Below are 12,778 nucleotides of genomic sequence, written 5' to 3'. Positions count from 1 at the left end.
AACATGGTCATTTGTACCTGCTTTAATGTCCCTGGGGAGACATAATATTATGGAAGGGTTGCAGATGCTTCTGCAGTCCCTTTGGCAAAATGGATCATGCAAGCATTCCCTCATTTTAATGGTTGTGGCCATATGCAAATGAGGAAATTCTTTTTTGTGCCCAGGCCATTTAGCGGACACCATCTCAGGGGGTGTGGGTATGTTAGAGTGCCAAGTTTGCAGATCCATCCTAATGAGGCTCTGAGTGCTCACCCTTTTATTTGAAACAAATCCTGCCCCAGCTAAGGCTTCCACTGCGCAATAATGCCCTAATCACTTCCTGCTGGTGTTCCCCACTGATGCATCCTTCCCCTGGGCTAGTTGCCCTTACGATTGCAGACACTGGGGTGAAAACTGGCAGGGGTCTATGGCTGCATGGAGATTAACTGCCGGGAGCCATGACAGCGGCACTGGTCGGCCGTACTAGGCCCTGATTGACCTTAGTCTCCCAGCAAATGTTAATCAATAAAGTTTTCCAAACTTGAAGTTACTTTTCATTGCAGTATTTTATTCATACTTATGAAGATGTATTCATGAGAGTATTCGATAGTTCACTTAATTCTACAACAATCCATATGTTCCCAACAATCCATATGTTCCAATGCATTTCGGCCCACTGGCCTTCATCTGGGAAATCTATGAAACAAGGAGTGGTATCTGTCACTAATAATTCTTCAAAACAAACAATGTTTACATCATCAAATCTTGTTACATATTATCTATCTTCCAGCCAAACACTAGCAGGCTAATGCACCACGCCACTTAACTTGGTCGTAAGTTATAACAGTAACGTTACTACGTTACATTGAATGCGTGTAGCCCACCCGAGGCCAGTTGAAATATTTAAGCATTAGAACCGCTAATATTGGTTTAAAGCGTCAACGAATGTCTGGTAGCTAATGCGTTACGCCAGCTAAACTGTTTGCGAGATTAATGCACAATGTTACTAGGTGCGAGTGAACAGCAAATATAACATGCATGTATATGGCTCGAACATCGGACTATAAATTTGCACGTGTAAATATAAAGGGTTACTTTAATAGTCGAATGTAGCAAAGTATGTATATCATTTGAAGGAGATAGATAATATGTAACAAGATTTGATGATGTAAACATTGTTTGTTTTGAAGAAATATTAGTGACAGATACCACTCCTTGTTTCATAGATTTCCCAGATGAAGGCCAGTGGGCCGAAATGCATTGGAACATATGGATTGTTGGGAACATATGGATTGTTGTAGAATTAAGTGAACTATCGAATACTCTCATGAATACATCTTCATAAGTATGAATAAAATACTGCAATGAAAAGTAACTTCAAGTTTGGAAAACTTTATTGATTAACATTTGCTGGTGGATCCAGCACATCGAAAATCAGTGCCCTTTGTGACACTAGCACTGGTTAGTGCTTGTGCTTTCCTCAGTCCATAATACATACTCCAAAGCAGGGAGTAAACGAAGGAGCACGATTCACGCCTTAAACCCAAAGATTACTACGGAGCTGTGCACGACTATCATCTAAACCACTGACCTTAGTCTCCCCCACCGACTTGAATGCACGGCTACCAAGGCCTCCACTGATAACCCCCTCTTGGTCGGGGGCCTGAGGCTCATCATTGGCTGGTCCGGGTCTGTTGCTGATACAGTTGGACCTAATGAAGTGGCAGCTGCGCTCAGGAGGCCTCAGGGGACCAAGCTACTGCATAGCGGAGGCACTGATACCAGGTGAGCGCAGTGTGGCAGGATTGCTGCAGCCTGGCCTGTGCACACCTTACCCCCCAGTCGTGGTCCCAGTCAGAAGCCCAGAGGTCATGTTGGGCCTAGACTTGACTGCAAAAGGGGGAGGCAAGACCAAATGAAGTATTTGCAGCATTGAGGAAGCCCAGGGGAACTGAACTGCTGACTGGCGGGTGTGCTGATACTGTGAGAGCGAACTGTGACAGTGTTGAAGCGGCCCTGCCTGTGCACACCTGGTTGCGGTCCCAGACAGAAGACCAGAGGTCCTGTCTGCCCTAGGCTTGACAATGAGGGGGAGGGCAAGGGCCAATACACTGCATCAGACAGTCCCTGCTACAGCACCGCTGCCTGCGCCTTGGTCAGAGGAGCATGGGTACGGAACCTGATCGCCTGAGGGACTGCCACAAAGCATAGGCAGGGTGTCCTTTGGCCCTGGACTCCTACCTCAGAATGTGTCACCCCAGATGCAAATAATAAAGAGCACAGATTGCCTGGAGCATGCCTGCGGCGCACCCGCAAAAAGGTACACACATGGTTCTGGTGACCACCATGCTATTGTTGCCCATCGGTCCAGGCAGATACTACTGTGTAATTTAGAGAACGGGAAGGCTGCTGCCTGCTTGTTCCTGTACCCCTCCTCATTAAGTCTGGTCCCTGCCAGGAGACTGTGGGTCGAGTCAGGCTTTGGCCTGGTGGCAGTGGAGAAGATGAAGATCATGGTGCTGGTGCCCTGCAGCTAACCTGGCTCTTTGCCAGACACCTCGTTGGCTGCACAACTTAGGACACAGCATTCAAGGGCGTTCATGTTGCCTGATGAACCTGTGGCCAGTCCTAAAATGGGCCTGCAACCCCACTGACAGCTGTGGTGTGACACCGGGGGCTAACGCTGGGCTCCTGGGGCTAATGCTGTTTTCCTGGGGCCTGACATATGTCACCATACACCGGCCCTCTCCTCTGATCGGCCAAAGATTAAGTTGATGTGCTTGGAACCTGCCCTGGACCTGGCACCTGCCGCCCCCTCAGGAGATATGGCGAGCTGGCTGGGGCTGACCAATAACCAATATCAACTGGGACCCCCTATTGAGTTCTTTGCATGTTCCACTGCTGTGAGGGGTAAAACACAAGCTGAACCTTTTTGTTGGGTTAGGTGGCATAATGATCAGTCGCAGAAATGTGATGCTCCCCCCAGGCATGACCTCCACCCCATTCACAACACCAAACAGTACGGCGGAGGAGACTCCAACTCTACTGCCCACCCATGCCAACAAAGCTGGCTGATGAGCTCCACATTTGTGTCCTGCAGCAGCCACAGCCCTTTACCAGGGCCTCTCATCTTTAAGTGAGCATATCTGCTTGGGCGGATCACTTCTAGGGCACCTAGCCCTTTCGTGCTCGGGTTCACAGAAGAACTGATCATATTTAAGCATCTGGCCACGGTATCTACCCTGGTCCTCTGGGTGCCCTAAAATGGCAGCTTACACACCACCTGGAATGTCTGTTTAGTATGACGCCTGAAAACATACTGAGAGACAGAGATATCAGGCCTGCCTCATCACACACTGACCACTCAGATACCCAACGCCCTCCAACTGGCAATGCGTTGCCTGCTTTTAGGGACCCAGCATGTGCGGGTACACAAACAACAGATGACATAATATGAACCAACAATGAGGCCTGACCCAGAAGCAATTTCATAGCTGTTAATGCCTAACTAATTTCTGTACCGTCTCACTCCTGCAAAGGTAATGGATCACTTGCTTACAGCAGCTGGGAGCCCAAGAATGGAAGCAATTCTAATGGGAAACAGTGCAGACAGAAGGCAGGTTTAAAATGAGATTTTATAATCAGTAAACACATGCCTATAGTTGGGTACTCAAACATTGTACACAAATGGGGTAGACATGATCTCCCTCCTTAAGCTGGCTTACAAGACTGGGGATTGCCACAGGCAGTTTAAAAGTTTGGGCGGATACCTGTTATACCTCTGCTCAGGAAATGTTACACATATTGAGGTTAAGTTTCTTTCTGCAAGTTTTAACTAGTTGCCCTATCACATCTGATGCCCCTGACAGTGCTCGCCTGACCATGCCGACACATGTAGGGGAAAGACACAAACCTGAAGGAGCCCCCCCATGGGGTACCAACATATCATCCACATGGCACGCACTTACATTATCACATCAAATGTGAGAGGAATGCACACGCCCTCACTTTGATATGCCGTAAACTCTTACCTCAAGTGCAGGTCTGCCCACATAGCTCTACTGAAGAGACACATCAGAAACAAACTGAAGCCGACAGACTCAGAAAGCATTGGTGGGGCAAGGTATTCATTATAGACTACCCCTCATGTGCAAGAGGAGTCCTGATCTGTTTAAGGCCAGGGACCGCCTTTGTGGCAGACGTTTCAACTGTGGACATTGATAGACGTTTTGTCCTGATCCAATGCCGCCTTAATGGTATCAGCTTCTACTAGGGTTGGTATATGCCCCCAACCCAGGCCAAATGGCATACCTACACACATTATCTAACACAATGTCTAGTTGGTGGAGAATCCCCTGGCCATTAGGGGGAGACTTTAACTCTGTTCTTCATACTACATTAAAACGCTCGTTTCTCTCATTTCCGTGTATTGTAGCCACATCAAATGCACAAGTATTAAGTGACTGGCTCCAGCACTGGGGGCTTGGTAGACATATGGCATGCCTGCAATTCTGAAACATAGGTCTACTCATTTTGCTCTTCACCCCACAACCTACAAGTTTGATTTGATCGGATGGTGGGTTCGACCAGCCTCCTTCCCATGGCTAAACTGATTGACGATTTAGGTCGCACGCACTCGGACCACAATCCTCAATTCATGCAACTCACTTGGTAGGTGGACATGCTAGCTATAGCCAAGTGACAACTCCAAACCGCGGCATTAGAAGACCCACCATTTAGGAAGTCACTGGGAGCTGCAACAGCAGAATATTTCAACCTCAACAGCGAAATGGCAACAGAGAGTTTGAATTAATGGGACGCTTTTAACGTAACCATCAGGGGACATAGCTTGGGATCAACATGGAACACTCACAAGCAATTAGATTGTAGTATCACCTGCATCGAAAATTCACTCTTGACACTTGAGACACAATCTGGAACAAACCGGTAGTGTGCTTGTTGCTTAACAGCGGCACCCTATAAATATTCCTCACTGTTGGAGAGCCTGCGAAGTCTCAATTTCAAAATCACTCAGTTCGCACCTATGCCATTTCAGATTGTGCGGGCCGGTGCTGGTGTGGTTGATATGTCAGGAGCAGTCCCAGGTCTTATTCTTTCACTGCGCGCCCACAGTGCAATTCTCCACACCCAGCATGAAATCCATGCTGAACTTACACACCACAACACCTTCCTATACCAATCGACCTTGAGAATTGGGTCATATCGCCTAGATGCATTGTTTGCCATGATCAGGCTACCTGTCATTACTCCAGAGCAGCGAGGGGAGCTTGATGAGCCATTCACACAATTTGAGAACCACAAGGCCATTAGGGCCCAAGCAGCGGGTAAGAAACCAGGGCCCGATGGCCTACCAGCCAAATTTGATAAAGCCTATGCCTCTACATTGACCCCCTGCTTACATGACTTGTACAAAGAGCCAGTCCTTGCATTGTCGTGCAAATCTCTGCTCATATCTCTGTCAAAACCAGACGGAAACCCTACTTCTTTGTGTTCCAACCGCCCCTGGCAGTGCTTAACACAGACTATAAAATATTGGCTAGGGTCCTGGCTGACCGCCTGGCCACCTGGTCCATTCAGACCGAACAGATTTGTCCCAGCCCGTAGCACTTGGGTAAACTTGTGGTGCTTCTTCCTTGTCTCCAAATACTCGGTCCTTAGTTGGCCTCAATCTGGGTGTCTGATACTGGACTTAGAAAAGGCCTTTTACTCTCTGGAATGGAAATGAATTTCCAAAGCCTTATCTCGCTAGGGTATCCAAGGTCGTTTCCTCTTGGTTAGAAAGCAACAATGTGCCTCATGGTCCTGGAGGGGATGGAAGGTTCTCGAGCATTGTGGGAGAAATCCTCTCTGGCTTGTTCGCATGCGGTCTCGAGGGACACACTAGGCAAACAAGCCAGAGAGGATTTCTTCCACAACGCATTGTTGCTTTCTAACCAAGATACTACTTTAGTAAATCTTATGTATTAACCGCGCTTGCTTATTAGTTGCAGCACGATTCCTTTTTTCCTTTATTTAGGTCACTCAAGGAGTGGTAGTCACAGGACGACCCTGTGCCTGACCTGAAGAAGAGCATTGGGGAAGCTCGAAACATTTTGACGTCCACTAGGGACACCTGGCTCATTGCAACAAGGCCCCCTAGAGACTCTCCCCATTTTTAATATATCAACTAGGAGCAAGAATAAAAGTTATTACGCCCACTAGTTAGATATTTTTAACTCACTCCACTCCATACACACCACTGCACCACAAATAGTTCATCACAAATAGTGTTCCTATGTATCTCCGCAAGTCGTAGCACGCCTCAACCCGCAGTGGGTTGAGATGGCCCCAATGATGAAGCATATCACCGTGGGGAAACCTTGGTGAGTAAGGGGACTCAAGAAAGGAAATTTCTTCCTTTCTTAGCTAGATTTTGTCGCCTATAACTGAGTGATTTCCTCCTGCTTTGCAGAAGTCTATACATCACATGCGCCCATGTCCTATATGCACTGGCATTACCACTGCTGGGCAAGCCGAGAGGCCATGGCCCTACCGCATCCGCAGAGTTCACCATCTGGCAGACAGCAGACATACAAACACTAGACAACCTCTACCGGGATTTTGCCCAACTAACTTATGATATATTGATGGATGTGGAGGGTCTACCCCTGGGTCAATTCCTGCTTCATGCTTCACTAATAGTGGCACTGGGTAGAAATTTCAGAGGCTCACCAGTCACACATAACTCCTCAATACCTACATGTTATAGGGTCAGGTAGACACCTCATAAAATGATTTTCGGCCTTGGTACACCTCCACACGGGTATCGCTACTGCTTTTGAGACAGCACTGGGGCAAGACCTGGCCCACCTCTGCACTGACAAGGAATGGGCTACCATACTAGAAAGCCCGGTCCGAATCCTCTATAATGCCCGCTTTCATCTCATGCAGTACAACATTATCCAGAGACCGTACCTCACTCCTGCCAAAATATATAGATACTTCCACTGTGCAGACACCGCTTGCCCCGGATGCCACATACCAGATGCTGATCTCCTACACATGGCATGAGCCTGCCCGCTCCTCACCCCTTACTGGCAGGGAGTCATGACCTAGCTATCCAACTGCGCAGGCCTCACACTAGTTCACACATGGGAGGTAAGCCTCCTGGGCCTTTTCCATAGAAGTAAACGAGTTAAGGTGACCACTCATTTCCTAGACCCCAGAATGCTGGTGGCAAAACGTCTAATCACTAGGAGATGGAAATCATCAGCACCTCCCTGCTGGTGGCCCGGAGGCAATCGATGTTAACATGGGCCAAGGCAGAAAGCATTGCATTACGCAGGGAAGACACACTGGGGCTTTACAAGACCCACCCCCCCCCCCCCCGCCCATTGCCGCCTATTGTGACAGAATTTGCCAGACTTCTAAATCGAGCCGTACCTGGAATTGAATGACTCAGAACCCATTATGCCACAAATGGAGGCAGGCAATGAGAGTGGGCACACTGCCCAATAGCAAACACAAGAGGGGGTAGCTAACATCAACACGTTCGCCTCACACTACAGCCGTGGTTTGATGCAGTAATAGCTAAGCAATGTGTATGTTGTTTATATATTTGTAGAGAAAGAGGGAAGAGCGGGGTTGGGGGATCTTGAGGTTGGGCCATGTTACCCTTGTCAACTTTCTTTCTCCCTTCCTTTTCCCCCTTGTCTCCCATTATTATCTAGGTTGTCCAAGGGGTCGCACTGTTAGCACAACACGCTGGAGCTCCTACAGCACAACACAAGACTGATCTAGTAGCCCTCCTGGACTTGGAGGTACATATCCTGCCATTGTACAGAGAAGGTAAAGGTAAAATGTGCGTATGCATATATATTGCTGCCAAAAAAGCATTGATGTGACCTTTTTTAGAATTTTTCTTACGGGTAACATGAACGGGCCCTCTGTCATTTTACAAAAAAAGAGCGAACCTAATCAGATATTGTAACTTGTGTTAACATGTCAAACCTTTTAATGTGTAACTGTTTGTAAAATTAAACAAATAAAAACAGATGAAAAAAATAGCAGACACCATCTCGGAGGAAACGCCGCTGTCAAGAGGCATAGACCTAGTGAGTATACACCGCTGTTGCTTGTGCCCTTTTGAGGGGCATGGGTGGTCCCACCGACAACCTAAGCATCCCTCTTAAAGGGGTGTATTCACATGCTGCTACGTTGTGCATGGGCGTCCCTGCATCCCTTCAAAGTGGGGCGCAGTTTTTGACTGTAGTGATAGGCAGATCTGCAGCTTCAAACAGCCAGTCCACCTTTCACTAACTTGCTGTTGACAACAGAGGCATGAGTTCATGCCTGCACTCTAACAGCAACTTTTTTTGTAATGTGATGCACTACCCCAATCTGCACTGGGTGCACCCAGTTAAGGGTGCACAGCGGCACAAACAGGGCTAGTACACCAGAACTATAATTCAGACCTAGGATGTGAATCGATATACAGTGATAGTCAAAGTGACTGTTCAAAATGTGTACAGTAAAGAATCCTACTCACACACTCACACACACACCCACACACACCAGCTGCACTAACAAAGTGACGGAATGTGAGGGTTAATACACATGTATGTTTGTATGTAGGAAGGTATGAATGCAAGAATGTACATAGGGGGTCATTAGGATCGCGGACGAACTTGCGTCCGTCCGCGACCCCAGAGCAGGAGGGAACCTCCGCATGGCATGCGGAGTTCCCTCCTGTGCAATTTGGATGTGACCGCAAGGGTAGCGGTCACATCCTCTATATTTAACATTGCGGCGGGTGGAGCTTCAAGCTGCACCCGCAGCAATGTTAAAAATGCTCGCTTTGCATTTGTATGCAGAAAGTGGCAGGCACCGCGCGGTGCCTGCCGCTTACTGCATACAAATGCAGGGGGGTACCATAGGTACCCCACATGTGCACCCCCCACCCCCCTTCACCTAGGGGGCCCGCAACGGGCCCCCGCAGTGAAGTTACACATGCTTTTCCACGGCGGAAAAGCCGCCGCGGAAAAGCATGTTCCACAGCCCATCCTAATCTGGCTGACGGTGTCTGAGAGACACCGTCACCATATTAGTGCTTTTCCGCCGCGGTTGTAAGCCAACCGCGGCGGATAAGCTGCGGACGGAAACCAGGACCCACCAGCCATCCTAATGTGGCGGTGGGTCTTTGGTGGGTCCGCAGAGGATTTTCCGCATCCTCCGGGCCGGCGGTGGCTTCCGCCGGCCCGGAGGATGCGGAAAATCCTCCATCCTAATGAGGCCCTAAGTGCGGAAGTGGCTGAAAGGCAGCAGAGCATTGTACAGGGTCAAAGATAAAAATATATAGTCAGTGTGACATAGGAGAGGTAGGTGGATTCTGGGAGCCGAAGTCGGTCTCAACAGCAATTATAGTGCTCTGCCAACAATTAATCTTCATACTATAATTCCACGTACCACGTCACAAGAGAGTTGGCCAGGAGCAAGCTTCACATTGACCACGCTGAAAAACACAAAAATGAAAGAAGCCAGTTTACATATTTTTTTCCTAAAGTGAATATTTCCTAAAAACATACCAATGAGTGCCGTTATATATACACATAGAAGCAGAATGGAAAATGAACATGTATACATATTCACAGGTGCATCTATATATAGCAACCAAGCTAAATACTTAAAAACACAAACGAAAACAGAAAATAAATCGGAACTGATGGTTGAGTTGACTATGCAACCACAGTAGCGATCTGGGTTTATCCACTTTTCAGACAAGTTTGCATCCTGGCGGGTAACTCATCCATTCATCATCCTGAAGTCGATATTATGAGTGCATTTGAGTTAGATGGCAATGAACATCAGTCATAAAATACCAAGAAACAATTCAGTATGAATGTCCTTTGCTTTGTCCACTTTACTCCCAGAACTACCTTAATTCACTTTCAGCTAGATTCATCAAAGTCCCGTTTTTGCGAGTCTGTAATAGCGATTCATAAGGAATCGCTATTAAGGACTGCAAAACGGGATTCATGTAGGAATTGCAAATAATATTGCGATTCCTACATCTTCCTTATTTGCGATTAGCAAATTGTTAATCGCAAATAAGGAATGACTCCCCATTCATTCCTATGGGCCAAAGGGCCCATCGGAATGAATGGGGAGTTATTCCTTATTTGCGATTAGCAATTTGCTAATCGCAAATAAGGATGCGATTTCAAGGGTGCCAGGGGTGTCCAAAGGACACCCTGTAGCACCCCTGAAAAGCAAATGTAGCCAGATGTTGCGCACACACATGTCCAAAGGACATGTGTGTGTGTAGCATACCACTCAGAAAAATGCACTAAAGTGCATTTTTCTGAGTTTTCGCTATTTACCACGAAGTTACAATTCGTGGTAAATAGCGGCCAAATATTGCAAATTCGCAAATTAAACATGGTGATGAATTGCATTTAAGGAATCTCAAATAGAGATTCCTTAAATACAACTCCTCGCAAATATGCGATTTCGCAATTACCGATTTTTGCATTTGGGATGATGAATCCCAAATGCAAAAATTGCGCTCGCAAAGGGCCAGATTCTCAGAATCTGGCCCTTTGTGAGCGCAATTTTCTTTCATGAATCTAGCTGTTTGTTCCCTAAACTAAATTGTCCAGTAAGGCCAATCATTTGATTTATCTATATTTATTTCATTATACCTACATAGACTGTAATTGCCACTTGCCCCAAAACTAACACTAAATAGAATTAAAATATATATTCTTAAAACATTTTAAATAGTAATTTTCTCACACTAAAGCTGTCCCTAGCCTCTAAAGAAAGTAAATAAAAGTATGCGTATTACAATAAAGCAGTACTGTAACTGGAATACCAATCGCTCTTCCACTCAATTAAGTTGAATAGAAAGTTATAGCATCATTGTATTTGTAATGCTAATCCTAACCTAATTAAATACACTACATTAAAATAGTTATGCACAAATTCTAAACTTAATGAGCAGTATATCCTTGTATGATATGTGTTATCAATTACAGTACATAGTTGCTGTATAAATCTGAAGCTAATATATACATCTAGAGAGGTGCGGTAATCGGTATCAGATAACTAGAGGAGCTGGAAGGGCACACATTACAAGACAGCTACAATCAGCCTCTTCAATTTGACCAGTTTCAAGAGATAAGGACTATATTTGGTTAGCAGTATTTCTGGTCTTACTAGTATTAGCTATTGAAAGTAGGGAGTGACAGTTTTCAATCAGTAATGATTTCTTCACTCGTATCTGTTTACATTATCCTCACGTGACAACTGTTAGTGCAGCCGCCTAGAGCCGAGCCTGCACCGCACTCTGAAAATGACCACTGAAGTCAAGGTGTCTTTTTCCCTACAGCAGACTAATTTGCAAAAGAATATGTGCACAGGACTGGGAGCAGAAAGAATGGGGAGCTGTAGTAACACCTTGGACCGTATTATAGGATGGGTGAACTGTCCCTGTTTGCACCATGGTGCACCTATAAACAGGGACAGTGCACCGTATTACAAAGAATGTGCTGCCCCCGAGCAGCTGTGAACCAGAGGCAAGAAGTTTCCCTCATTTGCATGGAGACACACCCCCATGCAAATGAGGGAATGCTCGCTTATGATAATGCTGGTACTACATGTACATCAGCTCTATCAGTATTACAGAAGAGTCCACACAAGCTTCTGCTGCCCCTTCTGTCATATCATTGACTTCCATCTGACGTAGCTCATATTGATTTTGTATTCTTTTTATTTTATATTTTTTCTTAATAAAAGTAGAGATATGGGGCCATATCATGATGGGCTTTGTTGGCACAGAGAAGTGGTGAGCACCTGTTTCATACGCCCACAGTGCACCAAGTGACTTCATTTTGTGAAATATTTCTCTGAGTTAGTGTTTTATTTCCAGAAAGCACAGCTCAGAAACAGAAAGAAGAGAACCTTGCTCATTGTTTTCAATCTGCTCTATATGAAACTAAAGTACTAACACCGAACAATATCGTGTTCAATGAATTTGGTTTATGTATTGCAGGTGCATAAAACTGCTGCTTGGTTCTGTGGTGCACCAACAAACCCTTTATGATACTGCCTTTTCTGAATGCTGTAAACGGTGAATGCGGTTCTGTCTTCGCTTTGCGTTTTATTCTTCGAAAAGCACTGTTGCAGTGAGTTTCTACTGTAATGTCTTAGGTTGGGGTTGACAAGTTCCAGTCCACTGAAGCTCATGAGAACAAAAAACACAGCACACTATATTATACAGAAAGGGCCTTTGGGTCATCCCTCCTTAGGCATTGGCTTGCTTGGGTGAGACTTCTTTGCAAGCATTGGCTCCATGGGCTGTCTGTCAAATTTTGAATCAGTATTTTGTTGTTATATTTTGCTTGGTGAGAATGGCACAAAGTCTTTCTGCAGTCAACGAGTGCTCATTGAAAGTGGTCATTCAACCCCCCTCCATCCTGCCACATGTGGGCCCTTCTTCTCCAGCAACATTGCTTCTCACCAGTTATGAGTGCCTGGTGGACACCTCATGGTGAAAGCGTGTGGCCACCATTTGCATTTGTCGATCACTCCTTATAATTCAGAGCACCAGGCTCACGCCTTAATTCTGGCTCCATACCAATGATTGCCTGTGTGCACCCTTGGCTTTGTGCCCCTCTACGCCCACCAGAGTGTAAGTATTGTGCCCCAGCCCCTCCACCAGAGTGTACTTTTTATCAGTACTACTATGTGTTTTGAATAAAAGTGAACGGAACAATTATAGGACCAATTCGCAATGAGG

The 12,778-nt window shown here is 46.2% G+C and overlaps 1 protein-coding gene across 2 annotated transcripts in view; it reads right to left on the bottom strand.

Moving 5' to 3' along the window:
* LOC147705961 (uncharacterized) overlaps positions 1–12,778 on the bottom strand; it is a 277,062-nt gene that overhangs the window by 38,892 nt on the left and 225,392 nt on the right. For both annotated transcript variants that reach the window (XM_086932425.1, XM_086932426.1), the window contains one exon: positions 9,445–9,490. In XM_086932425.1, the coding sequence (XP_086788551.1) occupies positions 9,445–9,490 (46 nt within the window). The remainder of the gene's footprint in view (positions 1–9,444; positions 9,491–12,778) is intronic.

Source organism: Lissotriton vulgaris, chromosome 7 (genome assembly GCF_964263255.1).
Source record: "Lissotriton vulgaris chromosome 7, aLisVul1.2, whole genome shotgun sequence".
In the NCBI taxonomy this organism is placed as follows: Eukaryota; Metazoa; Chordata; class Amphibia; order Caudata; family Salamandridae; genus Lissotriton; species Lissotriton vulgaris.
This window is presented reverse-complemented; position numbering and strand designations above follow the sequence as displayed.